This window comes from Alternaria incomplexa (genome assembly GCF_024043165.1).
Source record: "Alternaria incomplexa strain BMP 0042 chromosome Unknown scaffold_1, whole genome shotgun sequence".
Lineage (NCBI taxonomy): Eukaryota > Fungi > Ascomycota > Dothideomycetes > Pleosporales > Pleosporaceae > Alternaria > Alternaria incomplexa.
Genome location: NW_026249850.1, coordinates 941,529 through 968,806, shown reverse-complemented (window position 1 = coordinate 968,806; position 27,278 = coordinate 941,529). Strand labels below are relative to the sequence as shown.

The 27,278-nt window shown below is 52.4% G+C and overlaps 9 protein-coding genes across 9 annotated transcripts; 5 read left to right on the top strand and 4 right to left on the bottom strand.

Moving 5' to 3' along the window:
• Positions 1–3,977: 3,977 nt before the first annotated feature.
• J4E90_000340 (uncharacterized protein) lies at positions 3,978–4,987 on the top strand (the record flags this gene model as incomplete). Its single annotated transcript, XM_051429936.1, has 2 exons — positions 3,978–4,043; positions 4,094–4,987. 2 exons carry the CDS (start codon positions 3,978–3,980, stop codon positions 4,985–4,987), a joined length of 960 nt encoding a protein of 319 aa, XP_051295423.1.
• Positions 4,988–8,768: 3,781 nt separating this feature from the next.
• On the bottom strand, positions 8,769–9,803 carry J4E90_000339 (uncharacterized protein; the record flags this gene model as incomplete). The annotated part of the gene is made up of 1 exon (XM_051429935.1): positions 8,769–9,803. One exon carries the CDS (start codon positions 9,801–9,803, stop codon positions 8,769–8,771), a length of 1,035 nt encoding a protein of 344 aa, XP_051295422.1.
• A 3,262-nt stretch (positions 9,804–13,065) lies between these two features.
• J4E90_000338 (uncharacterized protein) lies at positions 13,066–14,358 on the bottom strand (the record flags this gene model as incomplete). Its single annotated transcript, XM_051429934.1, has 3 exons — positions 13,066–13,950; positions 14,000–14,181; positions 14,238–14,358. 3 exons carry the CDS (start codon positions 14,356–14,358, stop codon positions 13,066–13,068), a joined length of 1,188 nt encoding a protein of 395 aa, XP_051295421.1.
• Positions 14,359–15,398: 1,040 nt separating this feature from the next.
• J4E90_000337 (uncharacterized protein) lies at positions 15,399–16,798 on the bottom strand (the record flags this gene model as incomplete). Its single annotated transcript, XM_051429933.1, has 4 exons — positions 15,399–15,476; positions 15,540–15,639; positions 15,687–16,457; positions 16,506–16,798. 4 exons carry the CDS (start codon positions 16,796–16,798, stop codon positions 15,399–15,401), a joined length of 1,242 nt encoding a protein of 413 aa, XP_051295420.1.
• A 400-nt stretch (positions 16,799–17,198) lies between these two features.
• Positions 17,199–18,116, top strand: J4E90_000336 (uncharacterized protein; the record flags this gene model as incomplete). Its single annotated transcript, XM_051429932.1, has 2 exons — positions 17,199–17,731; positions 17,789–18,116. The coding sequence occupies 2 exons, from the start codon at positions 17,199–17,201 to the stop codon at positions 18,114–18,116; spliced, it is 861 nt and encodes a 286-aa protein (XP_051295419.1).
• A 3,276-nt stretch (positions 18,117–21,392) lies between these two features.
• J4E90_000335 (uncharacterized protein) lies at positions 21,393–22,709 on the top strand (the record flags this gene model as incomplete). Its single annotated transcript, XM_051429931.1, has 2 exons — positions 21,393–21,400; positions 21,638–22,709. 2 exons carry the CDS (start codon positions 21,393–21,395, stop codon positions 22,707–22,709), a joined length of 1,080 nt encoding a protein of 359 aa, XP_051295418.1.
• Positions 22,710–22,896: 187 nt separating this feature from the next.
• On the bottom strand, positions 22,897–23,541 carry J4E90_000334 (uncharacterized protein; the record flags this gene model as incomplete). Its single annotated transcript, XM_051429930.1, has 1 exon — positions 22,897–23,541. The coding sequence occupies one exon, from the start codon at positions 23,539–23,541 to the stop codon at positions 22,897–22,899; it is 645 nt and encodes a 214-aa protein (XP_051295417.1).
• Positions 23,542–24,154: 613 nt separating this feature from the next.
• J4E90_000333 (uncharacterized protein) lies at positions 24,155–25,084 on the top strand (the record flags this gene model as incomplete). Its single annotated transcript, XM_051429929.1, has 2 exons — positions 24,155–24,534; positions 24,586–25,084. The coding sequence occupies 2 exons, from the start codon at positions 24,155–24,157 to the stop codon at positions 25,082–25,084; spliced, it is 879 nt and encodes a 292-aa protein (XP_051295416.1).
• Positions 25,085–25,940: 856 nt separating this feature from the next.
• On the top strand, positions 25,941–26,973 carry J4E90_000332 (uncharacterized protein; the record flags this gene model as incomplete). The annotated part of the gene is made up of 2 exons (XM_051429928.1): positions 25,941–26,109; positions 26,171–26,973. 2 exons carry the CDS (start codon positions 25,941–25,943, stop codon positions 26,971–26,973), a joined length of 972 nt encoding a protein of 323 aa, XP_051295415.1.
• Positions 26,974–27,278: the final 305 nt, after the last annotated feature.

The window sequence follows — 27,278 nt, the reverse complement described above, 5'->3', positions numbered from 1 at the left end:
AAGCGTGTAGGCGGGTTGTTGTTGTGGTCACCGGTCTCCAGCAGCCTGCACTGCCCCGCTGAGTGGCATGCCTACAACAAGCAGCCACCTTTTGGCAGCCTGATCAAATGGACTCACCTCTTTCAACTCACACTTTTGTCATTCAAACTACACAAATCCCAGTCTATGATCAGTACTAGCACTTCTACTACATTTATCTCAATCACTTCATATGGCGATGGATACAGGGGCCCTAATGCATTCGGCCAATCATACTCATCTAATCCCCGCTGTAACGTCATCGGAATTCTTGGAATTCACCCACGCACCTCTCGACTATGGCGCGCCTTCCATTCGACTCGTTCGTATCCAACCCACAAAGTCGTCAAATGGATCACTCCAGTGCGAACTGCGACATGCCTCGACCTCGAGTACCTACCTCTGCCTGTCGTACGTGTGGGGCGCTGATGATCTTTACCAATGGATTCTCGTGAACGGCCAGTGGCTTCGCATCCGACAAAACCTGTACAATTTCATGAGAGTAGCGAGACAGCAGCGGAAGTGGAGAAGTCGATGGTTCTGGATTGACGCCATTTGTATAGACCAGGGTAATGCTATGGAGAGAAATCATCAGGTCAAGCAGATGGGTGACATATTCGCCAGAGCAGTACAGGTTGTAGCTTGGCTTGGCACGAAGCAGCAGATTGTAACCTTCTTGCAGAACTCAAGCACAGGGAAAGTGGAAGGGAAAGCCGTAGGAAAGCTGCAACAAAGCATAGAAGAGGCGGAAACCACAAGAGGGAATGCATACGTTGTTGGTAGCTCTTCAGGTCAAGAGAGTGACTGTCACGATGTACAGAGGGCGCAGAATGATGCAGATGGATTTCGCTATTTCTGTTACGCTGATTATTGGGATCGAGCCTGGATCACTCAAGAGGTCGCCCTTGCCCGCCGCATCACGTTCATGGCTGGAAAAGCAAGCTTAGCAGCAAATTCGATCTCTTTCGACCACGAGGCATTTTGCCAATTACGCGTTGCTGCACTGGATCCTCGAACCACACGAGAGCTCAGAGGCAGGAGCCTCATATACCTATTGTTCAGGTTCAAGTCGAAAGAGTCAGGCTTGAGAAGAGATCGCGTCTTCTCACTACTATCCCTGTGTGGCGATGGCTCAGACGTGTTCGTGGATTATGAGATCACGGACCTACAAGTTGCCGAAAACGTGCTGAATTGCTGCACACGCTCGTTTTGTCTATGTTCAATAGGCATAGTTGCGTTTGTCTTGGGTGTTCAAACCCAACTCACGACTTCGCAATACGTCCTGGGCTCACGACTGGACTTTGCGCATATAACACTTCCAGTGACAACAGAAGCTACGCATTTCGAACGCGATTTGGAAACACCGCCTGTTCTACATCAGCCCGGTCCCTATGGCCCAATTCTGACACTCAAGGTTCGCGCTTTGTGCCGCTCGTACCATGGACAAATTCGAATATCCCCTGATCGCACGGGAGAAGACTTTTCCGTCAGCTACGTCGACGGATACTTTGATGGTAAATGGAACATTGATCTGATTGAAGGATGTCGAATGGTTCTTTCAAGAGACTGGCAATCTTGCACCGCTTCCTTTTCTCTGCAATTCCTATATGAGATCGTTCGATTGAATCGATCCCTGGTACCATGTTGTGACCGGGTAACATGCGAAGGTACAACTTCGGCGTGGCCAGCTAGTGAGCCAGCATTGACTCTATCCTGCTAGGAGGATGTGAATGTGTACTTACTATCATTTATCTATAGATATGTCGTATCAAAACGTCTCTCAAGAGCTGGAATTTCCATGTAGTTCAAAAAATCATCAAAACGTCTTCGTGTCTTCCGACTAAACTCATGCGTGATGTATGTCTCCAAATACTTCATGAGCAATTTATATGACTCATTCGTCGTCCTCGCATTCGAAACAATAAGACCTCGCTTCGAGCCCTCCCAGCCTTCGCTGTCACGGAGATGCGCTTCAATCTGCTCTTGCGTAAAGGATATAGGACAGGGCATCGAGCTGTTGATATCATTCCAGTGACTGTTACAACCGCACGTTAGCTACTAGACCGGCGAAGCAAGAGAAGCTTTGAGAGTTCGCAACATACCGTGCTACATCAATCAAACACTGCGCCGACGCTCTTGGCGGCCGCCCTGTGTAGTGCGGGAATGTCGAATTTATGGTAGCGTTTACGCAAACGATTCTTCTCGTTCCGAAGCCAGCGGTCGCTTTCGTAGCGGTAAAAGTTCTTGTATTCATCGTTCGAGGTCCTTGTGGTGTAGTTGTGACGGGTGGAGACTCGCTGGCGTCTATGCCGTAATGATGAGAAAGCAGTGAATCATGGAATACTCCCCGCAGCGCGATATCTGTAACGCAAAAATTTCATGACAGTGGAATGATGTGCGGTCCATGCGGCACCGTAGCTGACGTTGCTCACTACTCATGAATGCGGCGTAGCAAGCTTAGCGAGTGCCTCGATCCTTCAGGGACTTCTTGGCTCCTCGGATGAGCATTGACAATAAACTTCAAGAGTGACAATGGACAGACTGCCAGGAACACAATATCGCATTGTCAAAGTCTATGTCACTCCAAGCCGACTGAAGATCGTCGCTGTCAGGAACTCCGTAAACGCCATGCTTGCTCATATCGACATTATCCTCCGTCTCCGCATGCCACCCTATTCGTCATCGAGTATCGAGCTGGCCAGCGGGCCAAAGAAGGGTACTTCGTATCGATCGAGTGTTGCGGCTGTCCACATGTTAGCGCCTGGTTCCATTCTAGCATTCACACCTTGGACCCACCATCCAAATATGCCCTCCAAGTCAACCACCCTATCCCCGCCAAATCTCCGATGAAGAGTACCCAGGAAATAAAGCTCGACCAACTGAATATGATGTGCACCACAAAGACGAAGGCGAACAGCAAGCTGCTTTGCCATGCGTGGAACCGTACATAGTCGCTTTGGTGCTCTAGGACCAAAAGCAACACACCGCCCGCTGGTGGTAGTAGAAGATATGCCAAGCACGCTTCATAGTCCAGTCGCCAGCCTAAAGACGTTGTGAACATGTCTACATCCTCGCGGGAACGGCCGAAGCCTGTACTCCGCGAAGGCTGGTCCCATGCTATGCGCTCTGTATCGGGTTCTGCGGGCGGCGATATAGGCGATTGACCTTGGAAGTAGTCATGCTGTTCGTATGCGCGTGTGTTCGGCGATGTGATATTACGTGTGCGGTCGATAGATGTCCTCGGCGAGTGGACAGGCGGTGGAGAAAGCGCGCGTGACGATTCGGGAATGTCTTGGTATGGGGCGAAGTTTGCGGCCATGATATCCCCTTTACTTGGAAGACGTATGCAGTGTATGAGAAGCTTGTCGCTCAATTCCTGGGTATTGCGAAGTTTGGTGCAAGAGATAGGGCTGACGCAGAGGCAGGTGTAACCGGGGCTGTGACGTTTGGCAGGGATCCGAGCTCGAGATGGGCCGGGGTTCTGCCGCCGGCACGTGAATGATCGCTTTCGGCCATCTCCGCCGTGTCACTCCGCTGCAGGAACAGTCATGCTGTGCGACGTCTCTAGAAAACGACGGCTCACACAGCTGTCGAGTACCTCGCGGTGAACAGCATGCTAACGCAAATGCGACGAGTCAATGTTCAGTGAGAGAATGCCGTCTTCCCCGTCGCTGGCCTGAGGTCGCACGCTCCTTATGTCACAGGGACATCAGATTCCGCCTTCCGTCAACCTTTATCTCGCCATGTGTCGTCCTACCTCACTCCACATCCTGTGCGGTTGGAACCACGTATAAAATTGAGCGTTGAAGCACTTGTTGGCATTCATTCACACCGCTCACATTGCACTTCGGTAAACTTTGCGCTTATTCCGTCGTTCCCCGAAACTTCAACGCCACAAAACACCCCGTTGTCATACTTCAACTTACAAACCCTCTTACAACCAGAATACGTCCATCACCATGTGTATCGCTATACTTACGACCGCGCACCCAGACTATCCATTCATTCTACTCAACAATCGAGACGTACGTTTGTTAGGCTTCAGTGTTTCTCTCTCACGACTAACGCAGACTAGGAGTATCTTCACCGTCCAACGGCAGAAGCAACATGGTGGCCATCGCCAGATACGCAAGTCCTAGGAGGCTACGATCTACACCGTCCTGCTCATGGGACCTGGCTGGGTGTAACTCGTCAAGGCCGAATCGCAGTATTGACCAACTACCGTGAAGAGGACCAAACCATCGTTGAAGGAGCGCGAAGCAGAGGATTGATTCCAAACGCTTGGCTGAAAATTGACCCAAAGAAAGGGGAGAGTACAGAAGGTTTCGCGAAACGAATGATAGAAGAGGATGGTGTTGAAGGTGTAGGAGGTTTCTCGCTCTGCTATGGATTCATCCAGGATGTCATCAAAAAAGAAGGAAAGGGTCTAGCGATCGTCAGCAACCGCACTCCAGACGTTCACGGTGTGGTCCATCTCCTGCAAACACCAAATGAAACCCGAGCCCTCAGCAACGCTGCCTACAGTGACCGCAGCTGGCCCAAAGTAGCAAATGGAGAAGCCTGGACGCGCACTGCGATTGCGGAATCCGTCGCCGCGAATGAATCTCGCGACCAGCTTATCAATCGTCTTCTTGACATCTTGACCACGGATACCATGCCCCGACAGAAAGAGAATGAAGAATGGGACATGTATCTCAACCAGCTACGTCACAGCATCTTTATACCGGCCATCGGAAGAGACCATCTTGAAGAGCACAAGATGCCTGCGCATGAGATAGGCGACTTGGTCAAGGCGAAGGCATTGGATGCTACGAGTGGGTGCTATGGTACGCAGAAGAATATCGTGGTGCTCTGCGACAAGGATGGCAAGGTGACGTATCTCGAGAGGACGCTGTATGACGGCGACGCGAAGCCGATCGAGAAGGGCAAAGGGGACAGAGTATTTGACTTCACGATTGAGGGATGGTAAGAATACGACCGATCATATGTGTTCGGTGGTCGAGTTTCCGCTACTTTCACTCTATCCCAACTTGAACCATCCATACGTTTTTTCTATATCCTACCCACTGTCAACTTTCCATCGGCCACCGCAATGATCTCTAGTAGCCGCCAGTAAGATTTGATATCGAAATCTCCACTCCGCTACTGCAAACGCGACAGCCCGACGCGTCTCCCTTGATCTCTCCGTTTGCTGTCCGCGACATCGCGCTACGCGATTGGTCCGTGCAGCTATTCTTTCCGTTGCTACGCCTGACCACACCGTCAACAACACCGCTTGTCTCCTCAGTTGACCTTGAACGCAATCATCTTGCAACAACCACTTTTGGCCGCTTCCAGCCCGTATCAGCAATCGCTTCTCCTACTCCCACGTTTTCCTCCTACTATAATCGCTACCATGTGTATCATGTGGTTCGTAACGCACAACGACGGCCCCCGCGAGCACTGTATCGGTTGGCTCCACTGCGCCCATCTCGACTGCCCTGGAACGTTGGAGGCTCATAACAAGTGCGTGCTCGTAGAACCCCGCGTCGACTGCAAAGAATGTGTACTCGAAGACGGTGATCAAGTGGATCAGGAGGTACGTTCGTATCCTGCTATTCCGCATTACGAATTGGCGTACGTAGAAGGAACGGGTTGGGTCAAGGTCGCTGAGGAAGGGAATATTACGGCTGGAGGGCAGAACCAAGAGGAGGACGATGACGATGTCGGCTCATACCACAGCTTCCGAAGCCTCTCGGACGTCGATAGTATCACGTCTCACTGGCGTCTGGACCCGCCGCGTGCTCGTCGAGCTGCTCGAGCTCCACAAGAGAACTCGCCAGCACCAGCTCCACATGCTTCTCCCGCAGTCGCAGAGCCATACGAAACCCGCTCCGCCCACGATCCGCACGAAATGCAAGAAGTGGGCTCGCCATTCCACGAAAACGGCTCCAACCGGGACCCGAACATTCCAGATGTTACGGAGGGCCAATTCAGCGACTCACCCAACACGCTCAAGCACCGTCATCTCGTCAACGGTCAGCTGAAAGAGCTGAAAAAGCTTACCAAGCGGATGTCTCGTCATCGACGCCAGAACAGTGGACCCGGGCGCCCACAACAGCATCACCGACGTCAAAACAGCCAGGCGAATGGTAATGTCGTCGCCCCACACCCCTATCCGTTCGCGTTGGACGGGAGCCCAGTAGCTCAGGGCCTGCCAGGAGGTCATGTGCCGTCGTACTTGGGAGTACCTCAACCAGGCCAGGCGCCGACGTGGGTCTGGGGACCGGTTCCGCCGTCTCATCTGAGGGGGATGTATCCACCTGTAAGTACTGTTATGTCTCGATACAGCGATACTTGCTGACATGTATAGTTCTAGGGGTGATGAGATTGTGGGGGAGATGGTAGATTTTGGAGATCCGATTGTAGATGAGATGGATGATTGTGTATCGAAGTCCTGTTTTGTTAATGTCATCTACCTTCCAAAGGTCTACATTGCCCTTTGCCTTTGCAAACTTTTGTCATTGTACTAATGTCGACTCCTGGATAAGTCTTTCTGACGGGCGTTCTGATGAAGTTAACATGCACGTGTTTTGTCTTGGCACGCTACAGGTGACAGGGAGTTAGTGACGTCTTGTAGATCTTTCGGCAACTCTAATCAACAAACACCGATCCGCAGTCCGACCTCCGCACCCGTTCTCGCGACAACCTGACCGCACTTGTTGTCTCGTGTCACATGTTCCAGAGAGCAGAGCCATAATCTTTATCCTTCCTGTTCGACCGATCACGCGCCTTTCCGATCCTCTTCGCACACATTCAGCCGTCATGGCGTCTCTTCCGCCTCAGCGCCCCGCGTCGCAACATAGACCCTCACCTCCTGCCGAATCATCGTCCTCACAGCAGGAGCAAACAGAACGGACGAACAGTTTCTCTGGGCAGTCGGTAGATTCGCAGACGTTGCTACTCAATACGCCATCTACACAGTCAGCCTCTTCTACGCCGCAGGAACAGGCCGAGGTACCCACACAGACCACCGCGCCACAATTAGAAGAAGACGATGAACCGCGAAGATGCTGGATCTGCTTCAACGACGAGACGGAAGACGACGAAACGACATCGGAGTGGAGGTCGCCTTGCGCCTGCTCACTGGTGGCGCACGAGAGGTGTTTGCTAGACTGGATAGCGGATATGGAGGCGCCCAGCTCACGGCGGCGGGCTGGTAAAGCAGCAGGGCAGATATTATGTCCTCAGTGCAAGAGCGAGATCAGAATAGAGCGACCGAGGAGCTACGTGGTGGACATGGTTCGGGGCGTTGAGAAGCTTACGGGTAACCTCCTGCTTCCGGGCTTCGCACTCGTCACAGGCACAGCGCTCTACTCGACACTGACGCTATCCGGGACGGCGACGATATACCAGATATTCGGCACGCAAGATGCGCTGCAAATTCTCGGCCCGCTCTACGAGACCCCGAGTCGGTCGGTGAACTCGGTAACATTGCAGTGGCTGGAACATTTGAGGCAGCACTGGAGGTTGGACCTTGGTCTGCCGTTGATTCCGACAGTGCTGGTTGCAAGCCGAACGTCATTCGCCGACTCCTTCCTACCCTTCCTTCCGCTCATCTTCTTCGTCAGCTCTGGACAGCCAGGCGATGACATGCTACAACTGCAATGGCCACCGAGCGCCGCTTTCACTTTCGCCGCACTACCCTACCTGCGAGGCTTCTACAATGCATACTACGAGCGTGTATGGTTACCACGAGAGCAGCAATGGCTGAAGGAGATCCAACCCCGAGCTGGTGAAGACACGACCGCAGACACCCAGGTACAACATGACCATGACCACGACCATGGAGGTGACGAGGATGTGATTGAAGAAGTAGAGATAGAACTCGACTTCGACATCTTCGCAGACTGGAATAACAATGGCGAAGCCGATAACGATGACGATGACGACGACGCGCACGAACATCCTCCCGTACCCGTCGCGCGTGGCCCAGTAGGGCGCATCGACGCGCCACCGCAAGACGATCAGGACGACGCAGAGATGCCTGATCTCGTCGATGTCGAACCTCAGCAACAAGCAGCACCTCCACCCAACATCCCCATGCAACCCGCCGCCCCTCGACCCCGACGCGTCCGTCGCGAACGCGGCGTAACTTTCTCCACCACCTCCCTTGCCGACACCATTCTCGGCGCCCTCATCTTCCCCACAATTGCCGCCGCCATGGGCGAGATCCTCAGACTCAGCTTACCCAGCTCATGGGTCACGCCTCCTACAGGCGCACCAGCAACATCATGGCTCGGTGGCTGGATCAACACGGGTGGCAAGGCCGGTGGCGTGGGCAAGCCAACTGGGTTTCTGCAGACGCGCTGGGGCAGGAGTGTGGTTGGTGGATGTATGTTTGTTGGGCTGAAGGACATGATTATGCTATATGTTCGGTGGAAAACAGCGCAGAACCATCGAAAGAGGGGCATTGTAGATCATGATAGGAAGAAGCCGAGGAGTGGTGCTAGGACATCGGCTTGAGGGTGCTTGGGTTTGGGTGATTAAGAATAGAGTGAGCTCAGGAGTACGGGTACATGATGATGGGACGAATGCGTTTGAGCATGTTGTGGAGTCGATCTATTCGGAGGGTCCACCATTTGTATATTACACTCAATCACACTAGACTGGTATCCCAGTCAGACTGAATCATCAGCTCTCAATTTCCCTTCTCGATCAGAAGTGAAGCAACTGCCCCAGCCTACTAATACCCTACCACCTCTTCAACACTACCCAAATCTCTCTGCGGCAATCCTCTTCAGAAACTCCATAGTCCCCGCCTCCTTCTCCCTCCGTTCCGCCAGCCTCTCATTCCTCTCCGCCTCCCTCGCCCGCGCAATCTCCTCCCTCCGTATCTCCCTCTCATTCTTCTGCCGTTCTTGCTCTTTCTTCTTCTTCTTGTACACGTCTATGCCGTCGTCGCCCATCAAGTCTGACTCCGGCACATCTACCTCCCCTGCTTCTTTGGCGTCGCGGAAGGAGTTTAGAGTGGATGTCGTTTCGCGTTTCTTCTCTAGTTGGCGTTCACGGGAGTTGGGGTCCGCGCGGGGGACGAGGTCGTCTAGAGCCTCTTTCTGCGATTTCCGATCCGTTTTGCGGGCGTGTCGGATGTCGTCGATGTAGTTTGATTGGCCATGCGCGCGGTCTTCGGAGACGAGTTCGTTGCGGAGGGTTAGGTCGTCCATGTTGGGGATTGTGGGACCGTGGCCGGTATGTCGGGGGAGGTGCGTAGGCGGTGCGGGACCGAAGTCGTCGTCGCTTGCATCTGAACCTTCTTCCCCATCCCTCTGTGCATAGCTAGGCGACGCTCTTTTCCTAGGCGCTATAGGCGAAGTCGCACGATACGTCTGCACCGTCTCCTTCGCCGTCTTCAACATGGACGGATCGTACCAACTCCTTGCTAGCTCCCCCCTGTTCCAGCGACTAACGAAGCTCTTCCATCGGCCTTTTGTTTCCCGCTCGTCTAGGCTGTCGAGTTGGATGGACTTCTGGATGTCGAGGTAGGATTGGAAGAGCGGTTTGTAGTCGTCGTAGTGGCGCTTTGATAAAGGCTTTGCTTTGTAGGGTAGGTCTATGGGTCGGGGTGCGGCGGGTGAGCGCGAGCGGTGCCGCTTGTGTCGGTGCGTGTCATCGTCGCGACGGGGGGAGCGCGAGCGGTGCGAGCGGTGGTGTTTCTTGTGGGTGCGTGATTCGTGGGGGTTTGAATCGCGGTGTGACGGTAGTTGCGCGGTGGATTCTTCGGGGGTGTAGCTGCGGCGCGGCATGGTGGAGGTTTGGTGATGGAAAGTCAATGTGGAGATGATGCGCGAGAAGTTCTACCCTATTCAAGGGACAGGTTAGACACCTATTCCTACGAATTACAACTTCAAAAACCCAGAAGAGAGCTACAGTGACTTGAGATTGTACCAACGTAGACACTAGATACTATTATAGGCCCCAAGGCATCTAATCACTTTTTCCTTTGAACAGGGTGGTTCGCATGTCATAGCGGGTCCTTTCCGCGGCTTCGGTTCTACTTGTGGATCTTCACCAACGCGCTAGTTGAGTTAAACATACCTCATGTATTGCATCGTACTATCCAGACACATTCTCAGACTCCCGTACCCTTTCGAAAAGCTCATCAACAGTCATCAGTCAAAGCTCCATAGTTGCAGCACGCGTCTAGCCATCCCAATTGACGAGCGTCTCCCATCCTTCCCGCGTGGGTTCTTCCGTAGCAATGCCCGGGTTTTCTCGTTCTTCTGCGGACCGTCCAGGCGTTCCAGATAAGTCCAACGGTCTCGGTGAAACATATGTATTATCGAGTAGGGCGGTACCCGTACCGCCTTGATTCCCACAGCGTCCAGTACCTTCTTTTTTGCTGATTTTTTGGTCATTTCACGGAGAAGTCAAGCGGTATGTATATGTATATGTGATAGTGATGGTGGGGGTAGGGAGAGGGGGGTAACTGTGCATCATCCCCCCTCTTTCTATCCTTCTTCTTCACCTTCTCTATCCATATCTATCCTATACACAAACATACTTCTTAATCATCTTTACACCCTTCTTCATTCTACTTTCCTTCTTCTCTTCTTCCTTTTCTACTACTCTTTCTTCTTCTATCTCGTCTCTGCTATCATATATAATAGTTAGCATTTTGTTTCACTTGTCTTGCTTACTTCTGGTTTTCCTTTCCCTGTTTGTAGATATTCTGGTATCTATTCACATCTATACTTAGTATTCAATTTCTTCTTCTTGTTACTACTATCACTTACATCTACCATATCTGTATTTCTTCCTTTCCAGTTCTTCTCTTCTGCTACTTTACCCATTTTGATTCTGTTTCTATTGTATAGTCAGCTTTCTTTCTTTCTTTCTTTTTGGGAATTCTGAGGAAAGAAGAGAGGGGGACGGCATGTTTATATATGTTTTGGCTTTGACTCATAGATGTGTGCGCTAGGTTGGAGTTTGGTTGCTTATCTTCGAGTGTGAAGTTTGCGGGATGAGTATTGGGTGTACCGAACTAATACTTGCGCAAACCAACGACCCCCCACAACCCTCCAGCTGCCGCAAGCCTCTAGCAACCCCAACCAAAAACCTTGCCGCACAATTTTCGCATTGAATCTACAGCGGTTATATCCAAAGCCTCTCGTTTGTCGATCGACACCACAGAATTCGTCACACCCCCTTGTTGGAGCGCAAAGAATTACGATGGAACCCCCAAAATTCGGTAGTTCCAGGACCCAGGATTTCAGCTACCCAGAGAATAGTCAAGCCTGTGAAACTCACTCTACCGCGGAATGATCGGCTTTCGTGTTCGGTTTCGAAGCCGGGTGTCGACGGCACCTATCATCCGTGTCAAGTCTCCTTCTCTGATGGTACTGCGATGATCCAGAAAGGAGGAGCCAACCACACGTTCCGCATTTCAAACGATTCGTACGCAAGGCGATACTCACGTACAAAATTTCTCGCAACCTCAAAAACCTCCAGTCCTCTACCGCACAATCTTTGGAATCGCCAGTCTCAAAAGGTCTCGTGTCGCTACACATTGACATCCATTCACTTAGATATATATATACTGCCGAGAGGATCCTGCCTTCTGGTCGTCCGACCTGGCTGCATGCGCGGATCAAGAAGTCTGCGAAGGCGTGCGTTGCCATGGTTTCCCGATGACTCTTACGGAGAGGCGATGGCGTGTGGATTTGAACGCCCCGACTCTGCCGGCCGGCGTCCTTCTACGGCACCCTATCGGAAGGCTGAACCGCGTCCGAAGCTCAGCATCTGATACGTGCCCAGGTGATATTGCACATCCGATGACAGGCGGCTTCTATATCAAGACTGACCATGCCCAGAGGCCGATGTAGGTTTTGAGACTGCTGTAGTTCCCAATCACGACCCACAGACCTCTCATCCTCATCCAACCGCGAGAGCTGCGCATTGTAGCTTCATAGGTAAGCAAATGGGAGTCAAAGCGAGGTTAGTACGGTGGTGTCTAATGATCAAGGGAGTCCACCGTCCGACATGTACACGTTGGTCTTTCTTGCCATCTATCTCATCGACTAGTAATGGGAATGATCATTGGTTCACCCGATCCACCACTCAACACGGGCGAACGTGGCTGTGCAGACTGTGTCACAAGCGCTCTCGTCTCATGATAGCCTATCAAGCGTGCTTAGGGGACATGCAATCCAAGAGCTGCTCCGGACAGCATCAGTATGTCAGCCTTACCGGCTCGCAATCAAAACATACACATGCACCGGGAAGGCTTAGCCTTCCACGTGATTTCGCGCGATTATCGCGACTAAAGGTTGCCATAACTTGGAGAGTATCAACACACATCAGACCGCTTCCAAAACTTGCTTCGCCTTTCGCCGCATCCTCCGCGACAAATCTTGAGTTCACCCTCTATACCATCCCCTTTTCATCTCCATAGCACCACAAACACCTTCGTCTAGAACACCTGAGTCACTACAACTCATCGGAAAAGCAACACACCATGGCTCCATTCTCCATCGAAGCCATCATTGCGACTGTCACCCTCGTGACGACATTCCCCCAATCTGTCCTCGCCATCTGTGATCTCATAAGCCTTGGACGTCGCCGCGACTTGCGATCGAGTGAACACAGTGAGTCTCAAAGTATCCCCGTACGCTTCACGCAGTTCGTTGACATCTCCCCAGCTCGTCGGAGTGGATGCGATCATCTACCACTTCAGATCAACATCGCTCATGTAAACCTATTCGTCTCACAGCCCGGCCGACCCTAAGCCCCACAATTGAATACATTGGAGTCAGTGAACACCTCCCTCGGGCAACGATGGATATGGGTCGCTGATAAAACACTTGGAGACTACGTGGGTGTAGCGTGATACGAGGGCGGTTGTATGGAAAGGTTAGGAAACAACGTGGTGGATGTATCTTGCCGCAGGCGGTGCGATACTCACTTATACTAGCTCAAGGCAAGGGTAGACCTATGAATTGAAGGCGAGGAAAGAATTGTATCCTTATAGCGCAACCTCATTTGTGCAAGTCAAAATACAACTGTCTCTTACGCAACACCAGGAATAGCCACCGGTCCAACCGGCCCACTACTCGCCCCAATATTCGCCTGATGCATCGTTCTCGCACCCCATTGATCCGGGTAATCCACGGCAGTATGAAACATCTGGTAGTTCGCCCACATGATGATATCCCCTTCCTCTACCTTGGGCAACATGATGTATTCCGGTTTGAGTACGCGTTCTTGAATGGGCTTAAGCCACGCTCTTATCTCCGCAACGTCATCGATGATGGTTGGTTCCTCCTCTTCGCTCGACCGAACGAATGCGCGCCGGACGCAGATACCGTGGACCATGAAAGCGCGCTCGCCTGTTACGGGGTTCACCCATACCATAGGGTAGCGCTTGATATCGTTTCCGTCGTAGGGTCCAAGGTCTTCCGTTGACTTCTCTTTACCTTGACTTACTAAGCCTAGACCGTGGGATTGGCCTTTGCAGTCGCCCATCCACTGGTATGGGTGGGGCGCATACTCGACCCATGAGTGGTCGGCAATCTTCTTCTCTTGCTCTGTCATCATGGCGTATGTTTGGACGTTGCTGAAGAAGGCGGTCAGACCGGGTTCGGTCTTCATGGTCATGCCACTGCCGTCGTCCCAGTGTACGGTAAGTTCTGGAGATGTGGGTCGCTTGATGCAGCGGAGGGTGGTGAACCAGGCTGGGTCGCGGGCGTATAGCGGTGCGTCGATATGCCAGCGTTGGAAGCGCGTGTGGCCTTGGGCGTACTCTTCTTCGGGGAGCGGCTTCTCGTGCCATGCGTGTGCGAGTTCTTTCTTGATTGTTGCGTCTTTGAGACCGTAGTGGTCTGATCCTTGGTAGCCTTTGCCGATCAGACGGACGTTCTCTGCGCCAGGTATACCGACAACATCGCGTCCTCTCTGGACCCGGATCAGCGGGGCAGTCCACTTGGTTACAGATGACTCTTACCGATAGTAGGCCACCCTGTTTGTGGAAGGTCTTGACATCGCCATGAGAATGCACATGTGGTGCTTTAGGATCGAAGCGTGTGACAAGCTGCCATTGCTTGATGGGCGCGAGGTTCTTCTGACCCTTGACAACAACAAGCTTGTGTGTCCAGATCGCGTCTGAGAGCGCTTTCACGTCGGAGTCTATAACGCGACGTTAGCTAATCGCATTGCCATTGTCATGCCGCCAGTGTGCTTACCACTGATGTTATCAAGATTGAGGTCATCGATCACCGCTCCGAAATCATGCTTCTCTTTGGCAGTCTTCTCCATCTCCTTCACCGTGAAGGTGGGCTCAGGGGGCAGGATACCTGGTGCCATGATTCTTGGCCGATGTCGAGGAAAATGATGACCGGCGATCTTCCTTCTAGGTGGTGGCTTCTTGCGGTGAGTTTTGAACAGAAGAAGCGAAAGTTCGAGTGGTGAGAACGCAAAGCCCGATGTCATAAGTGTCTACACCATCAGCCTTGATCTATAATCCCCACGCCACATATATGCTCGTAGTCGAGACCATGTTCATCCACCCACTCTTTCTCAATGGCTATCCCCGCATTCTCACCTGAACACTCGGTCGTTATCAGAGACCCTATCTCAGCTGCGCTTGATACTGCAGCGATGCATCTACCGAACGTGCGGGGGATGTTTCCCTGGGAGGCGCCCTCGCTAAGATCCATGGACGTTATCTTATCAGCAGCCAAGTCCCGGCCGAGATTCAACTCATGGAAGCTGCTGCGCTCGGCCGACTTCGTAATCTGTGATCTGTGTGAGCGCAGTAGCTGGATAGCCGGGTCAGTCGAAAGCAATGGGCGCATGTTCGCATACGACTACGATGTGGTGAGATAGCAATCGCTGACCGGGCAGCGCACTCTCAGTGCACGACTGATCAGCGCAGTCACCGAAACGCGAGATACGAGATGCAGTCAGCTGCTCTCGCGATCATTGTATGTGGTGTTCGCGTCATGTGAGATAGAGCCGAGCGCATTTGAACGCGTCGAGCTCATCGCCGTGATCTTTGGTGTCAGAACGCGCTACAGCGGCTTCGTGATGGTTTGGTGAACCTGCGGGAGATGGTTGCAGAATCTTAATGGCTCATGCTGTGCAGTGGAAGAAAGGCAGTGACGAGGCGTCGAAGAACGCTGTTCAGAGAAACCTCATTCCAGGGTTCGATGGGCACGGGGTGCTCACGTGATTGTGGCATGACTCGCCACGCGTCATCGATACCCGTCGCAAGCACGCGCGCACAACCGACATCCACAACTTTCACGCGTCTTATTTGATACTATATTGCAGCTACCTCATCATAGAGCTCTACTCCGCGCACTAGCTGTGTGTCGAATCTATACACAGATGCCATGACCCCCTCACCCTGAAGGATGATCGCTCGCCGCAATGTTGCACTGATGCATCACACGCGGCCCATACGACCTCGGAAACTCGGTCTAGACGCAAGACAGCATTAGCCAATGTTGCGTTCCAGCCTCATCATGAGAGTATAAACTTACAATACTGTGCCATAGCGCGCGGTTGTACCACAGGATAACATCCTGCTCCTGATGCGGATGCGCATATATGTTCTCGGGTTGCAACGCCGGTCGCATGAGCCTGCTTGCAGTCAGTATACGAACAAAGTATGAGATCGCGATACTTACTTATCGAGGAACGCCCTGACCTCTCCTAAGTCCTCAACGACCGTCTCAGCTCCATCCGGGCTGCTCTTGAGATGCAGCTTCAACGCGCCTTGACCGTGCACCTGCAGCGACTTCTCACTAGTCTTCGGGTTTGTCCATACCATCGGGTACACACAGACTTTGCTCTTTTCCCATTTCGGCAGCTCGTCCAGCGACTTCTCTAGTCCTTCGGTTTCGAGGGAATGGCCGAGCCGGGTACTGTGCGCTTTGGACATCCAGACGAAAGCATGTGGTGCGTACTCGATCCTGCTGTTCAGGACGATGTTCCGTGTGTCCTCATCGAGTAGCGCCAGCGCACGACTACCAGCGACCATCGCCGTAGCCCCGGGTGCCATCTTCATCTGAGTTCCGACCTCATCCTCCCACCGCACAGTCACATCTGGGCCCTTGGGAGTACGGACAGCCAGAAGGCAGCCCACGCGTGGAGGGGGAATGTCATATAAAGATCCGTCGAAATGCCATTGGTAGAACCGCGAAGCGCCGGCCTCGCGCTCTTCCGCGGGTATGTGTGGGGGAAGATGAAACTCTTCGTGGTCGATACCTTGGACTTCGAAGCCTGGTGGGAAGCCAAAGTGGCCTTCTGGAACAGGGCCGCGTCCTAAAATATGGACTTGTGGCTGCACTGGAATCGCTGGACGCTTGGGAATGCCGTAGAAGTCCACGCCATTGTGGTGGGTGAGAAAAGGGTCGTGACCGTGAGCGAAACCACCGGTTGTTTCTTCGCGGTCGAAGCTAATGCCGATTTAGATCTGTTGAATATGCGGCCTTCTAGCGACTTACTTGGCTGTAAGCAGATATTGCTGCTGCGGCTTCAGCATCTGCGGCTGCTCCTTGAACGCCAACAGTTTCCACTTATGTAATGCATCAGAAACAAACTCAAAGTCTGCATCCGTGAAGTTGTTCAAATCGATGCCGTAGATCTCGGCGCCAAAGTCTACTTGGCTACCTTCCGCGTGCTTGATGGGCACGACGCGTCCGGTGGTCGTATCGGCATGTGGGAGATCGATAATGGGCTTCTCTGCTTTGAGACGCAAACAGTTGGTTTCTTCGGTTATGACTGCCGTGACGACCATCGTGTTGAGTAGCTGAGTAGAACTTGAGCTTGACAGGCCTTTACAATTTGCATGTAGGGAGGCATGGGAATAGTCTGGAGATCATCGTTGACTATATGGCAATATCAAGTCTAGCTCGAGTACATACGCCTGACATAACAGCCCGACAATGCTTGTATGGCGACATCCCGAGCTGCGCATCTTTGTGTGGGTGCGTTGATACCACCTCGGGCTCCTATCAGCCAGGCTCGGGGCCTCGGCCGAGTATCCACCTCCACCACTTTCGGATATACCCGCACCTTCACGAGCCTGGCTACACCGCATTTAGATACCATGCATACGTTCATATCCACGCCGCGTTCGTCACAAGAGTAAGAATTTCGTTGCTCACGATCGAAGACTCAAATCGCACACTCTCACGATGATTGCTCGCAGTCTCACTTCCTCGCACTACAAGACGACCTCCGGTACAAACACACATTACCTACAAGGTGGTGATCCTTCTGGTCCGCTTCTAGTATGTCTCCATGGGCTCGGAGGCTCTACCGAAACATTCTCGCCCCTCGTACCTTCCCTACCCCAGGCCTACAACATTGTTCTTGTCGACTTTCCTGGTTTCGGGAAGACGCCACTAGCAGGTGTCACGAAAGCACTTTCAGTTGAAGGGCTTGTTTCCGACTTGGACGATCTTATCACACATCTGACAAAGTCGGAAACTGTAGCCCCGTCCAAAGCCGTTATCGCTGGACATTCGCTCGGCGCCATTATTGCTCTGCAGTATACTGCAAGATATCCACAGTCTGTTGCAGGTCTCTTGCTCCTTGGTCCTGGTCGAGCGGCCGGTCACATCACCGCTGTTCGACAGCGCATGCTCGATCTTGCGGCCGCGGTGAGGAAGGAAGGCATCAAGCATGCAGCGGATCTTGCGGCCAAGTCTAACTTCTACGACGATAGGTACGCACATGATGAGCCCAGAAGAATGTCGAGACCGTGCTAACAGTGAATCCGTAGCCAAAACCGGAAGGTAGACCCAGCATCTCGAGAAGCCGTGAGGCTGGATGTGAGCTCTGCAGACCCCGAGGCCTATGCGCAAACATGTGAAGCTATCGTGGATAGTAGCCACAAAGATCCGCAATACCAGGACATCACATGTCCTGTAGTTTTCGTGGCAGGAGATAAGGATATGATCAGCCCAGTGCAGCGGTCGCAAGATCTCAGTACATTAGTTGGAGGAAGAAGCTGGGTGCATGTTGTGAAAAGTGGTCATCAGCCGATATTGGAGGATCTCCCGGGGGTTGAGAAAGCGGTGCAGCAACTGATGGAAGCCATCATCGAATGAATCAGATTGACTCAGCAAACGTACGAATCGACCGCGCCACTGATGTGAAATGCGATTTTCATCTCGTATCGAGCTACGCTGCGCTGGATACTACCAGTTGGAAGGGATAGCTACGAGAAATTACGCCAACGCGAAATCGTAATTCGCTAGGTACAGAAGATCATCAAAACTATTGGTACCTGCGAAGCCTGAGGCCGAGAAAGCAAATGCAGATTGCGGCTGTTCAAGCATGGTGGCGAGGGGATTGCTCTCTTCCGAGTCATATGTAGGAGGTTGGTCGGTAGTAGATCCTGATGTGGCTGCAGGACGTAGCGAAGGGTGGCTGTCGCCATTGTTGGTCTGATAGAAGTTCCTAACGAGGGTCGAGACGTCGAATTTGGAAGCGGGTGTACCGTCACGATTACGCTTTCTTCTTCTTTGGGACAAGGTCTCGTGCGACGCCTGAGCAAGCAAAGCTTTAAGAAGTCTGACGCCTCTAACCGCAATCATACTCTCTGGGCGCCGCTGCAGGATCTCCAAGACTTCTTCAACAAGTGCACGATGCTCATAACACTCATTCTCGTTGATCTCGCGATGTAGTACATCCAGCAAGAGCGTGATGGATGCTGCGACGGCAAATGCTTGATGAATCCACAAGGTGGGGCCATCTTCCTCGATCAAAGCCTTGTACTCCTTGACGATCGTTTTGGAGGCTGCGAGACATGTTCGGCGGGTGAACGCGAAAGCAGGATTGACGAAACTGTCCAGTAGAAAAGAACGATGAATCATGATGATCTTGTGACTCGACGTAATGGCTAGAGCGCGCCGCGCCCATGGTACCCACGTGGGCCAGCTCGGATCCAACGGTGCATTCGTCATGAAAACTGGCCTTCCACGAGTGGCCAGTTCTCGAAGTCGCGCATCCCAATGCAAGACCGTTTCGTAACGTGTGTAAGGTGTATTGCATGATACGAGGCCGTCCTGAAGCTGGGGCATGATTATCGCGATGTTGCGCAAGAATAGAGAATAGCTTGTAGTAGTAGGAACGTCCGCGTCAACGGCGGTCAAATCTTTGTCGTGGCTGTTCAGCGGTGGGGTTGATGTCGAGTATCTTGGAATGACCAGGTAGCTTTCCGAGAACGGTATGCTGAACCAGTCCTGACTGCAAAGTTGACACCAAACTCTACGACCAGTCTCATTTGCTACGACACCTCCACTGGAGTCTGGCCCTAAGCGATGGATGCCCAAAGATTGAGCAATGCGTACAGCCGTTGCGAGATGGATGCTTTGCTTTGTACTGAACCCTAGGAGATGGGCTGAAACGGTTGCCGTGGCTATAGCTTGGCAAGAATGGATGCTCAAGTTACTCGTATAATCCGCCCGGTTAAGGCAAGTGAAAATAGCTTGATACCATCGTCGCGAGAGCTTCTGTCGCTCGGCCATGTCAAATCCCCATGTTTGCGCTCGCAGATCGGGTGCACATACAAGACTAGCGGCCAAGGTAGCGAATAATAAAGCTACCCATTGAAGATCCGTAGTTGATTGTTCGATGAGCCCATTATCTCTATCGTAGAAATCTTGGAGTTGCGCCTGGAAAGTAGGAACGAAGTAGCTGCCATGGTACCACAACAGGCTTTCATGGTGGTATTCTACCAACTGTCGAACTTGGTGGAGGCTTGGAAGAAGTAGTTGAAGCACCGAAAGCTGGGACAAGTCATCGAAAATACCTGAACCCGCTTCAATCGGAATATCATCCACGGGTTCGAGGGACGCGACTGTGTGACAGTGAGGCTCTTTCCTTCTTCCCCAAGCGAGGAATTCCAGTACCGTCGCGGTATCTCGAGAAACAGCAGTGTCGTAGGGCTCATCTGCGGACTCATCTGGAAGCCTATCGTTTGGTGTTTCAGGTTGCAGAGTTCCGGGCGGAGTCGCAATGTTCGTCGGGCTTCGCTGGCATGTTTCGCTTTCGAGCTGTGCGACCCGCTGTCGCAGATAGTCGAGCTCACATGATCTTTGGTCGGAAGAACGCGTTGGAGAGCTTACATCGCCATGCAAATCGTCGATACCGCACGTATCTTTTTGACCTCGTCTGATGCAGTTGTCGCAGGGTACCGTCTTACTGCACTTGACTTTCCGCTTCGCACAAGCTGCGCACGTCAGCCTGCTTCGCGGATGAGATGCCATGCCAAGTCGAGACCAAGCGGACAATCCGGCGCCATAGTCGAGAAGATTGAAGTTTCCAGTGATAAACACGGAGGTTGCGGGATGGTCGCTTGGAGATAGCCCTGGAGCGAACTGATAAGCGTCGGCACTAGCGCCGGCCGACCTTCGGCTCTCATCCTCCCCATTCAGGTGGCGCACGCTTGCATATCATCTCAACGGGTCTCATTGCAGCAGGAACACCTCCCATCAAATGCAGCAACACGATAGCGATATGGGCAAGGAACATATACTTATCTATGATAGCGACGAGGTATGGCCCAATCACGTCACGAGGAATGATAAGATCAGCCCAGACTACCCCATCTTTTGCTCAGCGCGGTGCGACGTAAGCGCAGCTGTCTATCTTTGACACCTGCCGCGAGACGCAGCACATATATCCTGACTTCATAAGATGAGGATAGCTTGCTATTTTTGTGGAAGATCGGACTCGGACGCAACTTCGAAGTACATCGTCGGTCACCTATCTATCCGTCATCGCTTTACTCGAACGGCTGGAGATATTCATCGCTAAACGACTTTTGATGAGCTCAGAAGAAGACTGCTCGAATCACATGGGCGCATAACAAAACAGAAGCCCCTCACGATGCACTTTACAGGTAGCATACGCAGTCGCAGCCACGCGGCAAAAGAGAAGATGAAGCTTCGCACAACGCAGCCATCGAGCTGGCAACTTCCTAAGCAAAACAGCAGCATCGCACCGCCCGATGTATGGACCAATGCCGATATGGAGCCAGTACCACCGGAAAAGCGGACTTGGGGCAAGAGCGCGTTCGTAACGTACTGGTTCAGTGACCTTGTTACCATATCGACTTGGAGTTCAGGGTCTGCCATTTTCACACTTGGTAAGTGTTCGATCGTCGAAGTCATCTTGAGGGCATGAGATTGATTGGAATAGGTCTGACGGCAACCGATGCCGTGCTCATAACGCTCGTGGCGGGTATATGCAACGCTTTACCCACGGTACTCAACGGCGCTATCGGCTCGAACCTACATATTCCGTTCCCCATCGCGTCTCGCGCCAGCTTTGGTTACTGGTTTAGCTACTTTGCCATTGTGAGCAGAGGTGTCTTGGCTATGTTTTGGTTCGGGGTTCAAACAGCCAACGGAGGTACATGTGTGACCGCGGTACGTTATAATAAAAATGACCTGATGGATGCGTCTCCTGACATCGCTTCCTAGATTTTGAACGCTATCTGGCCAAGCTTTCGCGACATTCCCAATCATCTTCCTGCATCGGTCGGTCTTACGACGGCCGGGATGATCTCATACTTCCTGTATTGGCTCATCCAATTCCCGTTCCTTCTCATCCCGACGCACAGGCTACAGTACATGTTCTGGGTGAAGACAATCTTGTTACCACCCGTAGCCATCGGAATGACAGTTTGGGTCGCTGTCAAAGCAGGCGGTAATGGCACTTTCTTTACACGTCCGGCATCGGTGCATGGCGCTGAAAGGGCCTGGCTCTGGTTATCAAGCATGACTAGCATTACTGGTGGATACAGCACCCTGGCTGTCAACATTCCCGACTTCTCCCGCTTCAGCAAGGATCCTACAGCGCAATACTGGCAGATGCCGGTAATCCCTTTCTTCAAGACTATGGTCGCTCTTATGGGGATCGTTTCTGCATCCGCAGCCCAAGAGATCTGGGGCACAGCCTATTGGACGCCACTACAGATCATCGATACCTGGGATACGCCTGGTGGCCGGGCAGCAGCCTTCTTCTGTGCTTCCATCTGGTTGCTTGGGCAGCTTAGCGTCAACATCAGTGCGAACGCCGTCTCTTTCGCCAATGACGTCACGACACTAGCGCCAAAGTACGTCAATGTGCGTCGCGGGTCGATTCTTGTCGCATTCATCGGCGGCTGGGCGCTATGTCCTTGGATTATCGTAGCGTCCGGCAAGGCGTTCCTCAACTTCATGAGTGCATATGCCATCTTCATGGCGCCCATGGCCGGCATTCTCTTCACAGACTACTGGCTGGTAAAGCACAGGAAGTACGACGTTCCCGCTTTATACGACCCAAGAGGTATCTACCGATATGGTCGCTACGGTACAAACTGGCGTGCTGTTGTCGCAACTTTCGTTACCATCATTCCGTTATTGCCAGGCCTAGCCAACAAAGTCAATCCGGAGTTGAAGCTCTCGGCCGGTCTCCGGAACCTCTTCACGTTCAACTGGCTGTATGGGTTCTTCCTGTCCATATTCTTGTACTATTTCTGTAATCTGTTCTTTCCTGCTCGGCAGACTCTGATTCCACGTGTTGTCACTGGGTTTGAGTATCTGGATGGGATTGAAGTTGACACGGAGGCGGGAAGCGTGTCGCAAGATGGGAAGATTGGGGAGTGTAAAGATATGCCCGAGACGAATGTATCTCCTCGGCCTTCGAGCTAAGCTCAAGACTACGGCAATTAGAGTAACTACATGATATCATGTCTGGTAGCATAGAAGAGGTTGCACAGAACGATTTCGATTCTGTAATCATTACTTTCAGGCATGAGACAAGGTTCCATCTAACGACACTCCAGTAGTGAAAGGATCCCAATGTGAAGTGGAGAACGAGAATAGCAGCAACATCGGATCAGAATCCAAAGTCCTCCAGTTTCTTCCCATCCTCAAGTCCCAAGGTCCAGAGATCCACGTCAAGCACTTCACCCGACCACCGAATACCACGTACTGTCCTGACTCCATGATTCGTGAACCCCAGTCTGCGGAAGAGCCTCTTCGCCTCTTCGTTTGTGTCGTCGGTCAAACCCGCAATCTCTTTCGCACCTTTCTCCTCGCGAAAGTACTTGATCAACCCCTGTGTAGCTTCCGTCGCGTATCCCTTCCCATGATACCGCTCCAACATGTTGAAGCCGACGTCCGGCATGGTGGGTGCTTGCTCGCCTGCAACACGTCCCAGTTGCATGCTCACGATCCCAATGTGTTCTAATTTTCTCTGTGAGAATGGAACTCCGGTCTCATCGTCTCCTTCGTGTGACTCTGGTTTCAAGCTGATGATGTACCGCCCATAGCCCGTCGCACGAAGCTTCTCATCTCCAGAAGCGGCGATCTTCCGCGCTGCTTCGCGATCTGGTACGTCTTTAGTTACGCTAGGGTACCGACGGACAGACGGAGCGCCATGGTAAAGTGCAAGAGTGAAATCGCAGTGTTCGTCAGAGGACGGATCGAGGTAGGAGAGGTAGAGGCGGGGAGTTGAGATGTGGAAGTCGTATGGTGACATCTCGAGGCTAAGCAATGGTAGATTGATGCTTGGTGCTGTGCTTAAGCTTATACGCTTCCGAGCCTTATTATAAGCATATCTTCGACGCGTCGACGGAATGCTAACACCGGCCTGGACTCGGATGAGTCACCTAGGCTGACTGTCCAGGCAACCAGAATGCTCAGCGCTAGGTAGTATGGGGAAGCTCACACGCGGTGTTACTGGCATCCTATGCTCCCTTTTCCAGATGAAGCGTTCTTCTACATGAACTCTCGGGTGACTCTACTCCGGGCTCACTTTCATTCGATGTTGTGTCCGGGGACTTTATTCCGATTATGCGCGCTCCAGGTCTACCGATATTGCGACAGAGACGGACATATCTGAGGAGTGAAGTTCTTATCGCAGATATGAATCGGGATTCCGATGCCAGCGCGATAGCCGTTTGTCGTGTTACAAATGAGACCCAAAGACACATGAGAGTGAAGCTACGAAGGGGTTGCAAAGCCACTAGGCTTGGAGCGGCAAGGCGTAAGATGATAGTGGGGAACCCCCGCCTTCCGATGATCTCTTCTTTTGATGCCTCGACACCTGGCTTCTTCAAGTCACCCAACGTCGTATACCTGAAAACGACATCATGGCGCCACTTTCAGGATCCGCCAAGAAGAAGAAGCAGAAGGAGAAGGAGAGAGAGCTCCAAAGGCTCAAGGTCATTGAAGAGCGCCAAGCAGGATCGGACACCAGCCCGGACGATGAGATCCCCGCTACCCAAGCCTACGGACCCTGGGACGAGCCAAAGGAGAAGTGGGATGCTCGCCTGATGGCTCAGCCCCCGAGCGACGCTTCGTGGGATGCCTTTGAGAAACGTGCAAAGGCAAGGAAGGGAAAGGCCATCGAGTACCAGCCTGCTGCTATCCCAGATGAGCAGACTATGCACGTAGATGCATCGACCAAGTTTGATAGCACTGCAAAGCCCGTTCAAAAGATCGTTTTCGCTTCTGGAATCAACGTGGACGAGTATGTCCAACTTTGTCTAGATTCGTGTTAACTCCTGCTGATAATATTCAGCACCATTGTCGACGTCATCGCCAATGCAGATGCTACTTTCCGAAGCGCAGTCCGTGTCTTCGTCGCCGGAGATGCTGAGAGGAAGGAGGCCATTGAGCTCACCAGCGCGGGCGTAGAGAAGTTGACCAAAGCTTTGCCTCAGCTAGAGATCATCGCTCTTCACGGCACATCGAAGCTCACGCGTACCGCATTCCCTACTATCCTCAAGAACTGCGCAAACATCGAATCCGTTACCCTGACTGTCGTCCAAGGCCAAAAATCCAAGCGCATTCGTCTCAACAGCACACTCGACTGGTTGACAGATAAGACTTTTGTCCCGAAGTTGCGGTACCTCGAGTTCCGTGGCGTCTACCATGAAGCATTCCGTCGCGAGTTCCTTGAGTTCCTCACAAAGTGCAGGCCTGCGCTGGAGATTGTTTTCGAATATGACAGGCCAGCTGTACTTATCCGAGACATGGAGACTATCCCTCTGGACCGCGTCCCTGCTGCCGGTAAATGAGCCACGATCATTTAAGCGAGATCTGTGTGGCTCTGAGCAAAATAGTCACGGCAGACCCAATGGGAAGACCTGGGGACAAGCCCGAACATATCGGTTCGCAAAAGATGCGGTACTCGCTACAGCTTATGGAGCAATCGAAAAACCACGTGCAGGCGATCGGGGATGATCACTCATCTCTCGATGACGAAGCAATAAATACAATGAATCAAAAGCGACTAGTCTCAGCTGAAACAATTCAACGCTACAAGACCTGCGGATCCGATGCGTGTTACCACGTATGATGTTAACTCCGCCACGAAGCGTGCGCAATACCTTTATCATCCCGCTCGCGAAGCGGAAGTGACGAGACGGCCACTGTTCTCAATGGCATCAGCCAGAGCATTTTGCAAGCTGAGGCCTCACATGTCCCAATGAATGATATGTGAAGTCATCGCGAAGTCCACATGCTTGCACCCAAAAATTCATCAACGACTTGGTACGCCTGGTCTATCCCCACTAATCTTTACAACTAAGACATGGCACCCTTCTTAGACCTCCGATCTATCAAACTCCGACCGCGAGAGCGAGTGCGACGGGGAAGTGGACCCGGCCGCTGTCTTGATGGCACTTGTGCATCAGCCCAGACGCTAATGGGAGCTAACGCGGACTTTATGCACGCTGCTGACACTCTCAAAACAGCATCGCGCCAGAGAGAGCCTCACTACTTCCTTAACACCTTAAAACGTGATGGGGCTATGCTGCTTCTCGAAGCGGGGCTTGAATAGATAGGTCCGATTCGCGAACTGTCATCGATCTGCATATATGCTGGCACCCGCTCGGAGGATGACATTCACAAACACGATTTTCCCCTGCCGCCATGTCAGCAACTCCGATGCCATCTGGGTTTGACTATGCAGATGCTCCCATTGAGTTAGCCTGGTCGTCTCAGCGACCCGAGCTCCGTGATGAAACGGAGGATTGGATGGGGGTGACCAATCCAGTGGAGAGGCGAAAATTACAGAACCGCTTGAACCAGAGAGCACGGAGTAAGTTGTCCTGCAGATCGAGCGCCAAAAACGAAGAAAGCATGTTCTAACATGTTACTAGGAAACCGTGCACAAAAGAAAAATGCCCCAGCCAGACAGCCCCGCCGTGTTATCATACCAGAAGAGGCCAACGAGAGCGACACGTCGGGTCGTGAAGGCAGTTGCAGCACATCCGACCTATCCCTAGACGATCTTAGCAACCCAGATGTCGCCATAGCGCAGAGGTCATGCATGGCCGCCCACCCAAAGGTGCAGGAACTCATGCGCCGCTTTTCCGAACATGCCTACGCCAGTTACATGCAAGGCACACCCGCCCTGTCCCACTTGCCGCTGCTACTCAAATACAACGTCGCCAGCGGCCTCGCAAGAAATGCCGATATACTAGGTGTTACTGCGCAGTACTACGATTGGTATGGCATCTCACCACTCAATAAACAAGGCCCGCTCCTAGGCTCCGACGCAGGGACAGAATGGCCAGCATGTCTCCAGCCTACTGAGCTTCAATCCTCTATAGAGCATCATCCATGGCTGGATCTGTTCCCGTGGCCAAAAGTGCGAGACAACATGCTGCAAGCTTTCCAACGCACGGAGCCTATCGACTACGAAGATGCGCTATGCCATGATATCTGCGAGTACAATCATCTGGACCGTAATCCCATACTGATAGTTTGGGGACCGCCAGAAGACCATCGCAGCTGGGAAATCGATCCGATATTCCTGCAGAAGTGGGGCTGGCTGCTGAGTGGATGTCCGGAGGTGTACGAAACGACAAATTATTGGCGTGCGACACGAGGCGAGAAACTCTTTACGCCACAGCAGTGGCATAATGCTATACGAAACAGTCTACCGCAGGAATTATACTAGCGGAATCCCGACTGCGATGTCAGCAGAGCGCGCGGGTAGATCTCGACCCTGCATGTATGACGCCAGGGGGTTGGGTCTGCGAGAAGCATATACATTACGACTGTGATGCACCGAATGTGTCCTAGATCGGCATACCTCGCTACTCAAGACTACTATGGGACCCTTCTGCGCCACCATCAAAGGCAGAGGCCGCTCCGGTTTGATATCGCGCGTTATCGCCCATGACCAGCATCCAAGTCTCACTTGCTGCACTCGGTGGTATCCTGATAGGCAACTCACGCATATCTCTCTCCATTCGTGAATGT